Source organism: Hippichthys cyanospilos, chromosome 8 (assembly GCF_059441005.1).
Source record: "Hippichthys cyanospilos isolate Australia breed blue-spotted pipefish chromosome 8, RoL_Hcya_1.0, whole genome shotgun sequence".
Lineage (NCBI taxonomy): Eukaryota > Metazoa > Chordata > Actinopteri > Syngnathiformes > Syngnathidae > Hippichthys > Hippichthys cyanospilos.
In genome coordinates this window covers 248,753-266,878 of record NC_142376.1, presented here as the reverse complement: position 1 = coordinate 266,878, position 18,126 = coordinate 248,753, and the positions used below count along the sequence as shown (strand labels likewise).

The 18,126-nt window shown below is 61.9% G+C and overlaps 2 protein-coding genes across 10 annotated transcripts; both read left to right on the top strand.

The window, feature by feature from the left end:
• Nucleotides 1-350: 350 nt before the first annotated feature.
• Nucleotides 351-5,626, top strand: slc22a15 (solute carrier family 22 member 15). Of its 6 annotated transcripts, none has more exons than XM_088421131.1 (13): nt 355-509; nt 1,641-1,760; nt 1,824-1,956; nt 2,104-2,268; nt 2,375-2,504; nt 2,574-2,634; nt 2,845-2,987; nt 3,072-3,212; nt 3,290-3,375; nt 3,455-3,554; nt 3,691-3,763; nt 4,317-4,460; nt 4,840-5,626. In XM_088421131.1, the coding sequence occupies exons 1-13, from the start codon at nt 426-428 to the stop codon at nt 4,864-4,866; spliced, it is 1,407 nt and encodes a 468-aa protein (XP_088277257.1). In that variant the 5' UTR covers nt 355-425; the 3' UTR covers nt 4,867-5,626. The 6 variants fall into 6 exon arrangements, with proteins under 6 accessions (XP_088277255.1, XP_088277254.1, XP_088277253.1 ...); XM_088421130.1 differs by having other exon boundaries at nt 356-509; nt 2,845-2,996; XM_088421129.1 differs by having other exon boundaries at nt 351-509; nt 2,104-2,504.
• A 212-nt stretch (nt 5,627-5,838) lies between these two features.
• Nucleotides 5,839-12,955, top strand: LOC148419706 (TBC1 domain family member 12-like). 4 transcript variants are annotated; one of them, XM_088421118.1, is made up of 14 exons: nt 5,845-6,882; nt 7,017-7,106; nt 7,521-7,641; nt 7,869-7,963; nt 8,809-8,891; nt 8,971-9,088; nt 9,623-9,729; nt 10,234-10,320; nt 10,452-10,546; nt 10,615-10,686; nt 11,005-11,133; nt 11,223-11,332; nt 11,402-11,660; nt 12,113-12,954. In XM_088421118.1, the coding sequence occupies exons 1-14, from the start codon at nt 6,290-6,292 to the stop codon at nt 12,188-12,190; spliced, it is 2,037 nt and encodes a 678-aa protein (XP_088277244.1). In that variant the 5' UTR covers nt 5,845-6,289; the 3' UTR covers nt 12,191-12,954. The 4 variants fall into 4 exon arrangements, with proteins under 4 accessions (XP_088277245.1, XP_088277244.1, XP_088277247.1 ...); XM_088421119.1 differs by lacking the exon at nt 10,234-10,320 and having other exon boundaries at nt 5,839-6,882; nt 12,113-12,955; XM_088421121.1 differs by lacking the exon at nt 7,017-7,106 and having other exon boundaries at nt 5,849-6,855.
• The last annotated feature ends 5,171 nt before the right edge of the window (nt 12,956-18,126 follow it).

Here is an 18,126-nt window from a genome sequence, read left to right as displayed (position 1 = left end):
GTCTTCAATTTAAGCACAACTTTTCACCCCATAAAAATCTGATCTGCAACTACACAATAGGAACACGTGACACGAACGACTCTTTCTTGGTCTCTACTTCAGATTGACGAATAGATTGTCTTGGTAAAACACGCATTTCCGACGTATTTCCTTCGTGGATTTTCAAAGGTTAAAAAAATACGTATTTTTTCTATATTCCATAAATGTTACTTATCCTTAGTGAAAGTCGCTAGCTGTTTAATGTTCCTTTTCTCTTGTCTACTTGTACTTCTGTTCTGAATGGTTGTTTAAAGGAGGGGGGCGGGAGGGGGGGCGGGGCGTCCTTCGCTCGACCGCGCAACATGGCGGCGTCTTTGAAGACAACCCGGAAGTGACCGACGTTGTCGCTCTTGTACGTTTTGTCATCTTTGCCGCGGAGAAACGGGATGGATGTGGAGGAGGCTTTTGGGCTGGTCGGAGAGTTCGGCGCCTTCCAGAAACGAGCCGTGGCCGTCTTGGCTTTGACCCAGGTGGGACTCGGCCAGCTTCGCCCACTTATGTTTAATAGAAAAGGAAAAAAGCAAGACTTTACCCGCGCCGAATGGGCGAACGCGTCCGAGTGCCCTTCGTGTGCTGACGTGGCGGGGCCGATCAGACTTTTTTTTTGTTGTTGTTTTTTTTTAATCTGCGCAAGTTGGACGCGCCCGCGCTTGCGTGTATGAGGACGCGGCCCCCGTATGTTTCCAAGTCAAAGTCGCGAAGCCGCCGATGCGATTTTGCACGTTTGCTTTCTCTGCGAAAGCGCAGCTGATTCGGACAACCAATCAAGCCATGTCCGAAACGCTCTTGACTTTAGGCTTTCTTTTAACATCTTGGTCAGGATTTCCGAGCGAAACGGCGAATTGGATTGCTCGCGCGCGGACTCATGACGTCAGTCGCGGATCGTGTCGAGTCGCAGCCCGTCGACGGGTCCCGCTAATGCGACTTGTCGAAAAATGATATTGCACCGTTTTCCGTGTGTGTGTCGTTTTCCTGTAGCTTTTTTTATCTTCTCCACAAAAAGCAGGAAACACAAAGCGATCACGATTGACAAAGTTTTAAAGGGACAATTGAGAGCGTTTGTCATTCCGGCGATTAGCGATGTCCGTCCGCGGCGGCCTCCCCCCATTCAATATTTCATGAGAACTAGACCTACCGTTAGATTCAAAACATAGCGTTGATCGTTAAGAACACATTTGTTTGCAAAAAACTCACCGGGGTCCATCCTTTTAAAAAGGATGATAATTAAGGTCAAGGCCCAGGGGCCGGATCGCACTTTATGCCAATTACCAGCTCAGGTTCCTGGCTAAAATACGAGGTATCTTCAATTTCGACCCTTTTTTTTTCTTTGGCTTAGCAATACCCCTTTTGAACGGTTTTAAAAGTTTGCCCATCAAATTTATTCGACTTTGACAGCGGCCCCGCGACAGAAAGTAGAACCGCAAAGCGGCCCCTGATAAAAATGAGTTTGACGGCCCCGCCGCGGAGAGCGAGGCGGCGCAAACGGACGGCAAACGGAAAAGAGCAAGCGCTTCCGACACGTCCGTCGTCTCCCTCTCAGCGGAGCGCCGAGGCGGCAAGCGTTACCCGTGATGTCACAAGAGTGTGTATACATCTTCCAGGTGTATATGGCGTGCCAGTCCATGCTGGTGGTTTTGGTGGGAGCGTCCCCAGAGTCGCACGGCGGCGGCATGCGCTCGGCGCCCGGCTTTTCGGGCGACGCGGACTCCATCGTGACCGAGGTGAGCCGGCCGGCGCCCCGGCCGGCGCCCCCCTTGCTCATGGCCCGCGTTCCCCCTCGTCAGTGGCGCCTGGTGGAGGAGCAGGCCTACAAGGTCAGCCTGGCCGGATCGCTCTTCTTCGCCGGCCTCCTGCTGGGCGGCCTGTTCTTCGGGCCGCTCTCCGACGCCGTCGGCAGGAGACCCGTTTACCTGAGCGGTGAGCCGAAAGATACTCGACGCGAGAGCGCGCGACCTGACAAAGGGGCGGCGTAACGTGGGGGCGGAGCCAGAAACCGGCAACCCCGCCGCCGCCGCCGCCGCCGCGTAATCCTCTCCTCGACCAAGCCGAGCCGGTGTGCCTCAGCTCTGTCGCTGGAGGTGCTGGCGGGCTACGCGGCGGCGGCGGCTCCCAGCTACGAGGCCTTCGCCGCCTCGCGCCTGCTGGCGGGCCTGACCAACGGCGGCGTGGGCCTGCTCTGCTTCACCCTGGCGCAGGAGTACGTGGGCAAGTCCCACTGGGCCATGACGGGTACGCGGAGGAGTCGGAAAGTCGCGGCAAAGGCGCGGGGCCCTTCCGGCGGCCCCGCTCTCACCCGCCTATCGGCGGGGCCTTCCTCTTCGTCTCCGCCCGGCAGGGACGCTGAGCAGCATGACCTTTGCGCTGGGCATCGCCCTCTTCGCGGCTTTGGGTTACGCCGTCCGGCCGTGGCGGACTCTGGCGGCGGCGGCCAACACTTGGGGGGTCCTGTGCTTCCTGCTGTCGGCGTGAGTCCCGATTCCGCGGGCGGGCGGGCCCGGCGCGCGCCTGACCCCCTTTGCCTGCGCTTTGGCCAGAACGCTTCCGGAGTCTCCCCGCTGGCTCTACTGTCGCCAGCGGACCGGGCGGGCGCAAGAGGTCAGTGGTGGTCGTTTGCTCTGGAAGGAAACTCCTCCCTCTCTTTGCAAAGACGTACTTGGGGGCTAGATTCCCAAAAGGAAAAAAGGGAACGCTCGTCTCGGCCTTCCCTTCCCCACTGTCTTCATCGAGAAACGTGGTTTTTGTCCTCTTCGACGTTTTCCCCCGTATTATTGCAGGCTACTCACTTGGATTTTGGCATTTCGGTAGGTGATGCGCGACATGGCGCGGACCAACGGCCGCCCCGCCCCCGAGCTGAGCCCGCGGCCGGGCGACGGCGGCGGCGGCGGCGGCTGGAGCGCTCTGCGGCTGCTGGCGCACCCTCTCCTGCGCTTCAGGACGCTCCTGCTCATGTACGTCTGGTGAGCGGCGCCTCCGGTCAGCGCGGCGAGCGAGAGGCCGCCGCAAATCACTTTCCCGAGAGCGTTTCTACGCAGGTACGTGTGCAGCCTGGTGTACTACGGCCTGACGCTGGGCGCCGGCGAGGCGTCGGGAAACCGCTACCTGAACGTGGCCATGTACGGCCTGGTGGAGCTGCCCGCCTACCCGCTCTGCGTCTACTTTATGAACCGACCCTGGTGAGGCGCGCGCGCGCGCGCGCGCGGCGCGGCCGAGGACCATTTCCGCGCAAACCCGTTTTTCTTTTTTTTTTCAGGGCCGGCCGGAGGAGGAGTTTGGCGGCTTTCCTGTGTTTGGCGGCGTGGGCCTGCCTCTGCGCCGTCTTGCTTCCGCGGGGCGCGGGTGAGATGCCGCGTTTCGTCCGAACGGCGGGAAAAAGAAAAAGTAGGCTCGCGCCGACGACTCGGGCGGGCAAACGCAGGGACGTCGGCGGGCTCGGCGCTGTTGGGAAAGCTGACGGTGAGCGCCGCCTTCAACATCGTCTACGTCTACACGTCCGAGCTGTACCCCACCGCCGTCAGGTGAGCGAGCGCGGGTGGCGGAGCCCCGGCCGGCGGAGCCCCGGCCGGCGGAGCCCCGGCCGGCGGAGCCCCGGCCGGCGGAGCCCCGGGCGGCGGAGCCCCGGCCGGCGCCTCACCTTCGCCGGCCCGCTTTCAGGAACGCCGGCCTGGGAGTTTGCGCCACGGCCTGCAGAGTCGGAGGGATTCTGGCTCCCTTTGTGCCTTCCGCGGTGAGAACCCCACCTCCTTACCTTTTCCCGTCATTACGCCTCGACGGAAACGCGGCCGGCTCCGAGGAAGCGCGCGGCGCCCGCGCCCGAGCGAGGGCCGTCAGTTAATCGGACCGGACCGATGAAAGCGCGCCATATAGTTGTAGGACTTACCGCCCAAAACGGTACGAGCACAAGTTCCGGAGGCCGGCCGCTTGCGTTCGTCGGAGCCCCGCCCCCGTTCCGTCACCGTCTGGCCGTCAATGCAATTAGGATTCGTGTCCGCTGGATGGCGTCGTCCCGCTTTACATGAAAGGGTCTGCAACTATAGAAGACGCTCTCATCAACGTTTGTCTGAATTTCATCCGTGTCCTACGCCGCAAGTCGAAAAAAAGTGTTGCTGAGGTTGAATTGACTACAAATCGTCTTTAATCAGGGAATTACAAAATGCTGGCCAACTCCTCGGTTACATGAGAGCAAGGCACCCCAGAATGCTCTTATCAGCAAGCAATTCCTTCATGTAAAACATAGTCAAAAAGCAAACAACATCTCCTCTCCTCTCGGCTCTCCGCAGCGGGCCTCGGCGTTGGCCGTCTTCTGTTTGAGCGGGCTCTCCGCCGGCGCCCTGGTGCTCCTGCTGCCCGAGACGCTGGACGCGGCGCCGGAGCGCGCGCTGGAGCGGCTCCCTCCCGCCGGCGGCCGAGTCGTGGAGAAGGAGGTGAGGCTCGCGGCCCCGAACGAGATGACGCTCGGGTACCGAGGAGCCGCGTCGGGATCGGGGACGGGCCCGGCCTCCGTGCGGTCTCGGGCGCCGGCCTCAGTCAGTGGCCGTCTGGTGCCGGGGGTCTGAAGTGCGGCGCTGGCATGAAAAGGGGCGGGCGGGCGGGCGGAACCGACGGCGGGGATGCTTTGAACCCCTTTTTGGAACCCTTTTGGGGCCCTTTTGAACCCTTTTTGGGCCTTTTTGGAAGCCTTTTGGGAAGCCTTTTGGGAAGCCTTTTGGGGCCCTTTTGGGCCTTTGACTTGCCTTGAGAAGATGCGCGCGGGGGCTCGCGCTTTGCGCTCGTCCTAATCCGCTGGCTTTCTTTGCCCTTAAGCCGCTCTTCTACCAAGATGACAAGTGAACCGCGGCGACCATCCGGAGGGAAAACCAGCCACCGGCCGCATCTTCAAGCCGGAGCCCGCGGGCGTCCGCCGAACCTCCGACGATCGGCGGCGCGGACGGACGCGGAGCCGGCCTCCCAAAACGGCAGAGGAAAACCTTTTTGGCTACGCCGCTTGGCCCATGAGACCGCTTTCAACTGTGACCCTTAGCGATAGATGTTTACTTAATGCTTTCTATTTTTTTACCTCGCTTTTCGTTTTTTCAAATGTCTTTAAAAACACGACGCATGAAAGGGAAAGTGGACATATGGATGCCTTCGGGTGCCTTGAAGTCATTGCCAACTCCCTAACAACTCCGTTGACAAAGTCGCGTAGAAAGTATTGTACAAAGTATTTCAACAAATGAATGGAATGAGGGTGACGTTTATTTTTTTTTTTTTGCGTATATGCTACCATATGTGCGTTTTTGAGGTCTTCACTTTTTGTTGTTTTTACTTGAAAAGCCACAGAGTCGACAAAAGGACAGTACGTATGGAGAATTTACTGCCATTTGGTGGCGAACTTCGAAAACTACTACAGTACACCACGTTGGCCAAATTCGCAGGACGCTATCCAAATTCACGCGCCGAAGAAAATGAACGTCCTATGAGTGCGGTGACATAGAAATTTGAAAGCTACGGAGGTTGACAAATGTTTTATTTTATTATTATTTTGTATGTGTGGTCTGCTTTCTGACGGTCCAAATGTTGTCACTTTAAATAAACGGACGTAAAATGTGAATATTTGAAGACGGGATGATTTTTCACTGACATGTTGGAAAAGCCTTTTTGCCACTTGGAGCGAAAATGATATCACGTGGGCACGAGCCTCCGGCAGCAGCCGAGCTCGGCTCGGCTCGGCTCGGCTCGGCGTTGTTTGAACGTCACGCGATCGAACCGGGAAAGCGGGTTGAGCCCCGATTGGCCTTTGCCCGAGCCTTGCGCGCACGTGATGTCATTCCCCGCGGAGGGCGAAATGCGACGCGGTACCGGTCGCGGCCACCGAGCGCCTCCGCCGGAACAAAGCGGCGATGTGGCCGCCGGTGACGTCATTGCTCGGGTATTTTCAAGATGGCGCCGGACTGTAGCCGGAATGCCGCCGCCGTCGCCGACGGATGAAAAAATAAGCCCAGCGACCTCGACGACGCGCGACGCCGAGGACATTCGAGGCACAGCGAGCGACGCGTTGCCGGCGCCGCCGGAGGACGTCGCGTCGCCGCCGGAGGACGTGGCGCGGCCGCAAATGAGCGCGTTACGCCGGGATACCGTCAGCTAGCTCCAGAGGCCGAAACCTCCTCCCCGGCGCCCGCGGCTCAGATGCGGCTAAGATGCTAAGCTGCGCCGCCGGGCCGACGAGGCGGACCGGGCGCTCGGAGGCCCGAGCCGGCCGGCGGGCCTGAGGCTCATGGCGGCGACGAGGGAGCCGGCGGGCCCGGTGGCGCTCGACGCCAACGACAACGAGGAAGACGGCGGGCGGACGGTCGCCGCGGTGGCGGCGGCTCTCCGAGGTCTCAAAGCGGGCGACGAGGCCGGCGCGACGCCGGACGTGGCGCGGCGGTCCCGCGGATGCCTGAACGGAAGCGCGGAGGAGCGAGCGGCGGGCGGACGACGACGGGGAGCCGGAAGCGGGCGTCCCTCCTCCTGTCCGGCCGCGTGCGACCGCGGGGCGACGGCTTGGGGAGACGTCGCGCCCAACGGGGGCGCCGAGGGGAGCCCCGCGCTAGTGAACGGCGCATGGCACGCCGACTCCGAGCCCTCGGCCTCCTCCCAGCCGAGCGAGGACGCGTCGCCCGAGGAGGACGGCGCCGGGCCCGCGTGGCCCGCCGAACCGAACCTTAGCGCGTCGCTCAGCTGCGACGAGGGGGGCTTCCGCGTCGGCGTGGTTTCCGAAGCGGCCCGACGCCAGAGTGCGCCCGAACCGGCCCTCCGAGCGCAGGGCGACCGCCGCGACGGCGCCCTGGCCGCCAAGAGGTTGGGAATTGTTCACTTCTTCACCAGGTACAGCGGTTTGTTCCTTTCGGTTTTAGGCCCCCCCCCCCCCCCCCCCCCCCCCCCCTTATTAACAGAGCGAGGACACCGTTTGCAAAGTGTCGCAAACCCGACTGCGTTCTGAATCATTTCCGGCTTTACAGAGGCCAGAAAACGAGCCAGAGCTTTGACGGACGCTTGCCGAAGCCGAAGCGGATGTCGACGGAAAGTCTTTTCTTGCGGAAGAAGGCCAGGTTCGCCTCCGAAGAGTTAAACGAGCAAAAAGCGTATGGCGCCATTTTCAAGAGTGCTTCGTCAGCTAAGGGATCTGCCTCAAGCCGCCGCGAGGGCTTTCGCAATCGGCCGTCCGCTGGCCGACTCATCGCTTGGTCCGAGCGCTATTTTTAACTTCGCCGACATTAGACGATTGTTTGTGACTCCGTTCCCGTCGCCCCCCGCGCTCCTACCTGAGGAGTCAGCGTTTTAGGTGCGTTCCCGAGCGGTGCCGCAGACCCAAGCCGCGACCCCATCGTAATCGTGTCCCCGATAAGGTCCCGTTTTTCAATCGGGGCGAGGGAACGTAACGTTTCCAAGCCAATCGACTCAAGTTGCCGCCTGGGCGCGAGCGGGTTTCCCTTTCAACTTTCGATGGTGCGTTTGTGCGGCAGGAGCCTGTTCCCCAGGAGAACCAAAGAATCCGGCGCCGCGCCGGGACGGCGGCCGTTCGGGAGGCCGGGGGAGGACGGCGCCAAAGAAGCCGGCGGTCCCGCCTCGTCCCCCGCTGAGCAGGTCGGTGGGAGCGTCCCGGGTTTCGCGATCGGTCGCGCGATCGTCCGACGTCGCCGGCGTCCCCCGGCCTGGAGGCGAGTCGGTCCCAAGGACGCGGCCTCGACGTCAACGGGGAAGAGCCGCGTCTTTGGGACCGACTCGCGTTCGAAGCTTCCTCATAGAAAGCCCGATGCGGCTTTGTTGATAGTTTAAGCCGTGGATTTACGCTGGCGCCGTCGTGTGCCCAGGTGTCTCCCCAGCGCCCCCGGGCGGCCGGCAGGAGGAAGAACCTGGACTTCGAGCCCCTCTCCACCACAGCGCTCATCCTGGAGGACCGCCCGCCGTCAGTAACCCTCGTGCAAATCCCAGCCTTGGGCCAAAAAAACAAATAGTGCAAGCTCCCAGAGGAACATCAACGCCTCATGGGACTAAAATGAAAATGGCTTCTCTTCTGAAAAAAAAAAAAAAATCAGCTCTTAGTCAATGGGACTCGATCACGCCGACGTCCGCTTCAAGAAATCGGAAGTCTTGCGCTCGGGAGCAGGCGAGCTCCGCTCCTTAAGACCGGCGCCGGGAGGGTTAGCGGCGCCGCTCTCGGAACAAGTCGGGCTCTCTGTTCCTGTGCGCTTAGCGATCGTAGCAGTTACGGGCCGCCGTCAGCGCGAGTTGGACTCGCCGCGCTAGTAGTACGAGCGGCAATAGCGAATCGGACTCGGCGATAGGACCGGGCGCTTTCAACCCAAAGTGATCGTCGGTAGCGCGCGCCAAACTTGCTTGAACGTCGCTACGAGGTAGTTGCGAAATGCGGTCCAGACGTGGCGGCCGTCTCTTGCGTCGACCCCCGTTGCGCCGTTCAGCCCGTTTTCCAATCTCGCGTCTGCTATCCCTCATTCCACACAATGGAGCGAGTAATAAAGTAGGCGATAAGGGCGGTGATAGTGAGGCACTAATATGAGAATAAACTGACACGCGGAACCTATTACGGAATAGATGGAGCGGAAGAGACTATATTCGCGCGAGGACGGTCACGCAAAATATCACGCGGTTAGCAGCTTTCCCGCACCGCGCAGGATGCGTAAGGTGCATGTGGCCGCACCGGTTGCTCGAATGAGGGCAGTTGCGGTAGCGAAGGAGAATTTGTGCGCGAGCTGATGCGCGCGCCTCCTTCCTTTGCGTTTGTCCGCTTAGGAACCTTCCGGCCAAATCCGAGGAGGAGACGCAAAGACATAAACTGGAGTACGAGGAGATGGTGGCCGGGGCCAAGAGGAGAGGTGGGCTCGGCGCGCTTCGCAAACAAAGGCAACAAGGAAGCAAACGCCCGGCGCGCGTCTGTGTTTGTGCGCCGTTCAGAGTTGAAGGACGCCCAGAAGAAGAAGCGTCAGATGAAGGAGAGGCATCGGCACGAGGACAGTATCTCCAACGCCGTGGTGGTGTGGAACACGCGCATCCTGCCGCACTGGGATGCAATGTGGGTGCCCCCCCCCCCCCCCCCCCTTACAATATACTCGTTACTATTGGCAGCTTTGACTTTTGCGTTAAAAGAAAATTCAAATAAAACGTATCATGCGCGCCATGTCAAACAAAGGCGCAGTGCAGGCGATGGCCAACAGAGGGCAGATTTGAACAAACGCTGCGGGATTGTGACCTCGTGCCCCCGGCTGCTAAAGTCCACCCTGGGCTTGAAAGACTTTGCCATCCAGCGTCATCCTCCCTTTCGTCTTTTCTCATCCGCAAAGGCCCTTGGACAGGCGGCCGCCCGATGGATCGGAGACGTCACAAAAATGAATGCCGGCCGCTCGCTTCTATCGTTATCCGGCGCGCGCCCCCCCCCCCCAGTAATGTTACTGTATTAAATGTAATGCAATACACTACTATTGCTTTACTTTGACATTACTCCCGCCGACATTCCGAAGGCCGGATTCCGGGCCTCCGCGTTGCCGTCGAGTTCTCGGGATTGTCACGGGGCCGGTATTCTTCAGCTGCGGTGCGTGCCTTTGTGCAGGAAGGGCACGCGGCGCGTGAGGGAATTGTGGTGGCAGGGCCTTCCCCCCAGCGTGAGAGGACGCGTGTGGAGCCTCGCCATCGGGAACGAGCTCAACATCACGGCAGGTACTAAAGGAACCCGGAAGGACTTCCCGCCTCAAAACTAGTGCCCGGCTAGTGCCGGTTTTTGTCGAAAGATCGCACGTACCCCGACATAGCCAAACAATGGACTCGATCCGGGCGGCGGGGGCGGGAACCGTACTCCAGGCCTCGGGCCGGTCCCGCCGCGGGTCCTTCGGTTCTTATGCGCCTTTGCGGGATGCGGCGTCTTCAAAAGTCCGTCTTGTCGAAGGGGGGGGAAGTCCGAGAGCCGGATTCCTAAAGCGTTGGCCTCCCCGAGCGGCATTCCGTCACCCGGCAATAAAAGGACAGAAGTAATGGCGCTAATAATACGGCGCACGGAGTGCCAAATATTCTTCATGCGTGCAGGAAGAGGCAGATTAGCGCCCGGGAGATTTGTTGAGAATCCCGAGGCCATTACTGTCATCGCTACCGAAAAATAGATGTTGGGCGCGAAAGAAATTGCGCGCCCCTGACGCAGAGCATGGTTGGTGCGCGCGCTTCCGGCAGAGCTGTACGACATCTTCCTGTGTCGCGCCAAAGAGAAGTGGAGGAGCTACAGCGAGACCAGCTCCGTCAACAACGACTGCGAGAGCGGTGCGTCGCCCCCTTCCCGCCGGTCGCCCCCTTGCCGCCGGTCGCCCCCCTTCCCGCCGGTCGCCCCCTTCCCGCCGGTCGCCCCCCCCCGCCCGCCGCCTCACCCCCTAACCTTGCGCTCGCCTCGGCAGACGGCGGCGCCTCGCTGGCCGACAGGGAGTCCAGCCTGGACCTGATCAAGCTGGACATCTCCAGAACCTTCCCCTCGCTCTTCATATTCCAGAAGGTTGGCGCCGACGGGAAGCCGGCCTCGGCTCGCTCCTCCCGCTCATGGCGCGCGCACCCTGTGCGCAGGGCGGGCCCTACCACGACGTCCTTCACAGCGTGTTGGGGGCGTACACGTGCTACCGACCCGACATCGGATACGTAAGTTTTCCCAACGCCGGACTTTTCCTTCCCATCTCCGTTCGGACCGCTTCCGAGGGCCGAGCCCGTTCTCCTTAGTTCCCTTCGAGCTCTCGGCGTCCGGGCTCTTGGCCCGTACCGCGCGGCGGATTATCGGGCCCAAAACGGGGGATCGGTTTTTGCGAGGCTTCGTGTTCGACGATTGCGCGCGGTCGGCTTTTGCGGCGCCGGCCCGTTCCTCCCTCGGCCCCGATGCGGTTCCGGCCTGGGCTTAGCAAACGGGGCCCGGCCGCAAGCGCCTCCCGCCGGAGGATGGTTAGGGTTGGGTTTTCTTTGCAGGTTCAGGGAATGTCCTTCATCGCGGCCGTCCTCATCCTCAACCTGGAGGAGGCCGAGGCCTTCGTCACCTTCGCCAACCTGCTCAACAAGCCCTGCCAGATGGCCTTCTTCCGCGTGGACCACCACCTGGTACGCGAGAGAGCGAGCGAGAGAGCGAGAGAGCGAGCGAGCGAGCGAGAGAGCGAGCGAGCGAGCGCCTTTGACGCGCCGCCTTTCAGATGCTGAGGTATTTCGCCGCCTTCGAGGTGTTCTTCGAGGAGAACCTGCCGCGCCTCTTCAGCCACTTCCGGAGCAACAAGCTGACCCCCGACTTCTACCTGATCGACTGGTGAGCGGCCCGGCCCGCCCGCGGGTTCCGACGCGCTCCCTCCCGCCTCCTTGTCTTTGGCCGGGGCAGGATCTTCACGCTGTACAGCAAATCGCTGCCGCTGGACGTGGCGTGCCGCGTGTGGGACGTGTTCTGCCGCGACGGCGAGGAGAGCCTGTTCCGGACCGGCCTGGGCATCCTGCGCCTCTTCCAGGACGTCCTGCTGCAGATGGACTTCATCCGCATGGCGCAGTTTCTGGGCCGGCTGCCCGAGGACCTGCGGGCGCAGGCGCTCTTCGCCGCCATGGCCGCCACGCACATGGTCAGCCGCAACCGCCGCTGGCCTCAGGTGGGGCGCCGCTTTCCTCAGCTTTGGCCGGGGAGGGGGGGGGGGACTGAAACTTTAGCGCGGAGCTAACGCGCCGTAGTTCTTCTTCGTCCCGCGCGCCGAACGCCACTCCGTCGGGTCGAGACGGCGTAAAACCGCGGCGCGGACGGCCCTTCGCCGAGCCCGCCGGCCGTACGCTAGCTGGCGGCGGACAGGAAATGGCCGCGTGTGCGCTTAGTCAATTTTATTTGGTCGGCCCCGCTTCGGCGCCGTCTCAAAGGGCTTGGCGAAGGGCGGCCACGAGAGGAAGGGAAAAGCCCATCCGGGGAAAATAAGAAAGCTTCCGAGGGGCGCGCGGCCGGGAGGGAGGAGGCGGACGGCTGTCGGAACAACCGGAAAGGGGGCTCGGGGGGGGGTCCGTTTCGAGGCGGCGCTCGCGCATTCAAGGCCTCCCTCTGCCGTTTTGCTTTCAGGTCTTCTCGTCGTTGCCCAAGGGGCAAAGCGAAGAGGCGGACGCCGGCGGAAGCCCCGCCCTCAGAAGCCAGCGCTAGCCGGCGAGCGGGCGAAAGCGGAAGGGGCGAACGGACGTCCCAGTCCAAACGGGTCCTAAGTGGACGAGGCGCTCGCCGGCGACGTCCCGCGCAAGAAGGTGCCAAAACAAACACGTTTGTCGCGCCGTTTCAAGTCCTCGTGCGAATCTCGGCCGCGAGAAGTCAAGAAAAAGTCTTTTTTTTAATTTTTTTTTTTTATCTGAGGACTTGCATAGAAGGATTGATTCCCGCAACCCTTGAAATCGAACGTCTCCTTTTTCGTCTCGGTGACGACCCCGCGACCGGGCGAAGCGGCCCCTCGCTAACTTAGCGGAACCTTGGTTCAAATACACGAGCCGTCCAACGTTCACCTCGCGCTCGCCCCAAAATAAGCCGTTATCTCCCGCTCGTCCGGGGCGGGCCCGCGAGAAATCATCGGCGACGGGAACGCGTTTTTGCCGCTGCGCAGCTCGCCGTTCCCCCCCCATGATCGATCGCCGAGCGAGCCGCACGGAGCCGCGCCTTGGACATTTGCGGGCGGACGCTATGGATTCATGTTACAAATATGCTTTTTATTTAAACTTGCTTTTTTTTTTTTTTTTTACATCACTTTCAGCTTGTTTTACCGGCATATTTTAATGTCCAGCTCCTTTCCTAACGCCCGCAGGCCATGTAAATAATGCATTAAAGAGGAAAAGAAAAAAAAAAAAAAAAGCTTTTCTTAAATGGCCAAAAGTTAAACGTGTAAATAAAATCTCAGCAAAGCAAAAAATGTCTTTCTTCTTCCGCACGCCTGTCTCCCTTTTGGACCCTTCCGCCGTGAGCGTGGGGGTCGGCGGCCTGTAGTCTTGAGTCAAAGTCACTGAGATGACGAATCTCAAAAAAAGTAAGGTGCTGGTTGTTTTTGTTTTTTGCGTAGAGACTAAGCACCTGGGAAAATTCGTAAAAGCCCCGGCGTGCGTGCGACGCGAGGGCTACCCTGCGCGCGCGCATCTGCCCCAAACTCAGGCCTGCCCGGGCGCCCGCCTTCGTCTTGCAGTGGAGTCAGGCGCGGCGCTTGTTCCCTGACAAGATCACGCCGTTGTTTTCGCGCTAATCTTCAACGACTACGATGATGTCAACTCCGGACGATTTGTCATTTTGGAGGCGGGCGGGCGCCGTTTCCGCCCAAGGGCCTTTTTTGCCCCATGTCTCGCGGCCAGAGGGCGCCAAAGTCCGAAGGGCCGGCGCAACTTCCGGTACGACCCCATTGGATTTGAATTTGGAATGGCCTTCTTTTCCGCGGGTGGCGACGGGCCTCCGAGCGCTCCGCCGGCCTCTTCCGCGGGCGGGCGACCTTTCCGGACGCCGAGAGAGGGGGGCCTCCGAGCCGCCATCTCCGACCCCGGCGGTCCGGACCCGGATCTCGGTCGCTCTGCGTCCGGAGGCGAGGCCCGCTGGACTCGGTTGGAAGTCCGCAGATTCGCTTTGGACGCGTTCTAAATGATTACCAGTCATCTCTGCTTACTTGGGAGCCACTCGTCTTTTCGCGTTTTCTCCCCAAATTCAAGCAACCCCCCCCCCCCCACCAAATTCAAGCAACCGCCGCGTGAGCGCGCGCGGTCGCGGCAACCCGTCAGCTCAGGTATTTCTCAAGGCGGGGAGGGGGCTCCCCGCCGAGCCCCGTCTGGGGTCTTTCCTGTGGAGGCGGGGCCGGAGGGGAAGCGCCCCGGGCGGCGGCTTTCCAAAAAATGTGCGCGGCCGCCGTTTGAAAGCCGCGTGATTCCGAATGCGCCCGTGTCGCTCGTTGCTGATTGGCCAAACAGCACCGAAGGTTGGTGATTTTTCTCTCAAGCCGGCCACGTAGATGTTCATCCCGCTCCTCAAGAGTTGTCACGCTTGCCTGACAATCCCGAGGTCAGGGTTCCGTCGGTACCTCCCGCAGGACAACAATACGTTTGCCCTTTTCAAGCGGGACCGATTTCCCAGTTCGGCCGCGCGTGACGTCCGCTCACCCGGAGGAGCGACGGCTCCTCCGGCTGCAAACGCTTGAGCGTTTTTCCGCGCCGCGACCGACGAAGCAACCGCCGGCCTACCGAGCGCAAGGCCAGAAGTCCGCTACGGCGGGTACCTTCTTCCACCGACGCCGAGTCCCAACCTCCGTCCGGGTCCCGGATCCCGGATCTCGGGAAGGCGGTGGCGGCTAGCTCGTCGGGCGGGCGAAGGCTCCCCTCGAGCGCGGGCGGGCCCCAGTCTCACGGGAAACCGGGGGGGGGGGGGGGTTAGGGTTAGGCGGCGGCCTAACCCTAACCCCCCCCCCCTTCGCGAGACTCCGAGTCGGCCAAACGCGAGGCTCCGTAGTTGTCGGGAGACGGGCGCCGATCCGCCGGGGCCGGGGGGCCGCCGGGCGTCACCGGTACGCGCGCTTATGAAAGGCGTATTCAGACAAGCGCGGCGCCTCGGCCGCGACCCGACGAGCTCTCGGTGGGAAAGTCCCGCCCGGCCCCCCTCGGCTCCGGCCCTCCGTCTTTGCACCTGCGCCGCCCCCCCCCTCCCCTCCCCCGCCTCGGTGTTTGCATCGAAGGCAGGAAGCGGGCGAGCGTTTAATGAGCGTCCAAACAAAGCGGGCCAACATAGAGCTCATTGACGTTATCGGGGAGGGACCAGTGCTCAATTAGGTCACCCGTGTGATTGCTTGACAGAGCCGGCCCGGCCCGCGGGAGCGGGCAAAGTTCAAAAATCCCCTCGGCCGGATCGACAAGTTTGTCGCAGAATCTGTTGGCGGCGCCTGTCAGGAGCCATTAGCGGCCGTGAAAGGCCTCAGCGATCAAAGGGCGCCGCCGCAGCGCTGCGCGTTTAATGGAAATTTGCCGCCTTTTGTTCCGGAGCCCTCAGCGGGCATGATCTCATTACAAGGGTGAACAGTTAGCGCCGGGGCAACGGCCGCCCGCCCGCCCGCCCGCCCGCCGGCTCCTCCGGGCCCTCTCCGGGGTCCCGACCGGCCCCTGAGCGCCCGCCGCGCGCAGAGGCGCCAAATGCACCTGCGCCGCCGCCGCCGCCGCGCTCAGGTGGCGTCTCCGGAGACACGCGGCGTTTGCGCCGGGCCCGCCGGGCGCGGCAGAAAGGGCCGCCCGGGCTCACTGGCTCATTAATTGGGAGGCGCGGCGGCCTTTGACCCCGACGATGCGGGGCGACGGGGCAAACGGGACGAGGCCATTGGCTGTCGGCCTCGGCGCTCGAACGTGCCACCGGGGGTGTCCCGGGTGGAAAAGGCCAAGCGCGAACAAAACACCTCTTTATTCTTTTGCGCTTTTCCTTTCTTTTCCTCGTCACTGCTCGCTTTGTTGCTTCCAGTCACGTTTTCTGCGCCCCGCTTTCATCTTGCTGAACCGACTAATCCACACGCACATGTGTGCTCTGCCTCTCACTGTAGACTTCATATATATAGAGAGAGATATATATGCATACATATACAGTATATATATATTTGTATATATGTATATACATACACACACACGCGCGCACCCGTAGCCTAAGCCCTAACCCCACCTGCGACGGTTTTGCCAAAAGCAGGCTCGTACTGACTGACATCAAGTATCCAGTTTTTCCAAAGACGTCCACCTCGGGATTTCCGCACACTCGAGCTCCTTAAGGTCTAGACTTTGACTTCCCAGCCTGCGGCCGAAGGTTCGAGTCCAGTCGGAGAGTATGAAAGTCAGGCTTCGATTTTTGAAAGGGAACGAAGGGAAGGACGGGAACGAATCGGCAGAGCCTTCCCTTCCCTTCCCGAAAGCACCTGCGCGCGTCCCTCCTTTTCCCCGTGACGCGGGCGGACGTGGGAATGACGGAGGTAGCCATGATATGATTCGTCCGGCGCGCGGCCAGGCGTAAGAGGGGCTTGCGGTGCGGCGCCGCGCCGCCGTTTGCGTACTCGCTGAACCCCGGCTAACGAGGCGTCCGTGTTCATTAGCGGACAATTGGCGGGGCGAACACAATTGACCTTGCGCGCGACCTTGTGCGCGCCCTTCCTCGCCAGCGAGCCGTCAAGGCCCGCGTCCAAATGGAGGCAATTAGCCCGCAAGACATGGCCTAATCGAAGCCCCGCCGGCAGCCTAATCCGATCCGGACCCCCCGCCCGCAAAAGCCCACAAAAGAGAGACGGAAAGACGGGGTCGAACCAAGTCGTCGGCCGCAGGAGAAGACGCGCTCGCTCCCGTTTGCCAAAAGTGCGAATTTCCGGCCGGGGCTTTTTCCTTCCGCTTGTCCCGGGGCGGCCGTCCCGGCGCTTCTTTCGTCGGGCGCGGTGGGTCGGGACGCTGTTGCGCAAGGGCTTATCGGCCGCGTTTCGGGCCGCGTTTCGGGCGCGTTTCGGCCGCGTTTCGGGCGCGTTTCGGGCGCGTTTCGGGCGCGTTTCGGGCGCGTTTCGGGGCGCGTTTCGGGGCGCTCCGCGTCCGGGCCCGCGGCGAAAGACGCTGGCCGCTGCGCTTCCGACGTGGATACCTCCGGAAACTGCCAGTAGCCGTTTCACGCCGGAGAAACTCACATTCCGCACGCGCTTGGCGAAAACATGAACACATGCGCCTTTCCGTCCTGAAAGACCCCGCGCGGCTAACCGCGTCACCGCCGTTCGGCCCTGCCCCCACTGGCTAACGAGCGCGACGACGACGCCGGGAGTGAATTTCAAGCCGACGCCGATCTTCTTAGCTCCTCTCATCTTATCCCGGGCTGAGTTGATGTCATCTCAGCCGATCTGGCGACCGTAACGACGCCGGGGTTTCGCGCCAACGTCTTTCCCGGGACGCTTTGCGTCGGCGGGCGCGGGGAACCGCCGAAAGAGGCGCGGAGACGAAAGCGAAGAGCGAGAAGGCCGCGGCCGAAGAGCGGGCCGCCGAAGAGCGGGCCGCCGAAGAGCGGGCCGCCGCGCGCGCATTGGGCAGCGAGCGGGCCTGGCCCGGCCGAGCGGGGCTTGGCGCGCCGCTGATGCTAATGGCCTGACCGCGCGCTCACCCTCAAAGGAAATGACAAAGAATAACACACAGAGCTCCATTCTTCCCTCATTCTTTCCCGTTCTTCTTCTCATGCCCCGACGACGAGGGCGCCCGGGGGGGAGGGGGGGCCGGGGTCACGGCCGGCTCCGGCCCTGCGACGCCACGTCCCGCCCGCCCCTCACGCCGGCAAAGCGCTCCTGAGTCGCCGGCCGTTTTCCGGTCCATCGTTGACGGCCCTTTTCCTCGCGGCCCCGCTCGCGAGGGCGTCGGCCGAGGCGGACCGGGGCGAGCCCCGTCTTCGCCGGCTCCCTTTGAGCCCGGTCGCCCGCCGCGGGGAAAAGGTGCGGGAGTCAACGGGAGTCACAGAAGGACAGGGGAGGCCGGGCCGGCCGCCGTCGGGCCGATCGCCTCGCGCGCCAACCTCCGTCGCAGACCCCGGACGGAGCCTCGCAAAGCGGCGCCCGTCATCGACGGGTCACCTACATCGGCGAGGACCTCGGCCCCAACGCTATCGGCCCGCCCTGAAAGATGAGGAGGCACGGCGGGCTCGCTAACTCTCTAAAACATTTCCCGGCGTGACTTTGACCGGCGGGTCAAGGGTCAGCCGACGCGGGGGCGCCCCGCCGATCGGGACCTCAAAGCCGTTCCCGGGATGAAGCCGGCGCCCGAAGGGTCCAGGAGAAGGCACCCGGCCGAAAACGTTCGGGCGCCCCCCCCCCCCCCCCCCCCCCTTGGCTACAGTGCGGCGCAAGGCTTGCTGGCGCCTATCCCGGCTGACTTGGGGCAGAAGAAGTGAAGATCGCACCGAAGGACGATCTCGGTCACCCGTTTTGTTTTGTTTTGCTTTGTTTTTTTCGCCGGTGCCGTAAGATGCGAGCGCTGCGAGGCACGTGACGTCAGCGGGCTTCGCCGCGCTCGCCCGCCGGGCGACTCCCGAAGATATGGGCGGTGACGTCACGGGCGAAGGTGGGCGGCCAATAAAAAGGCGCG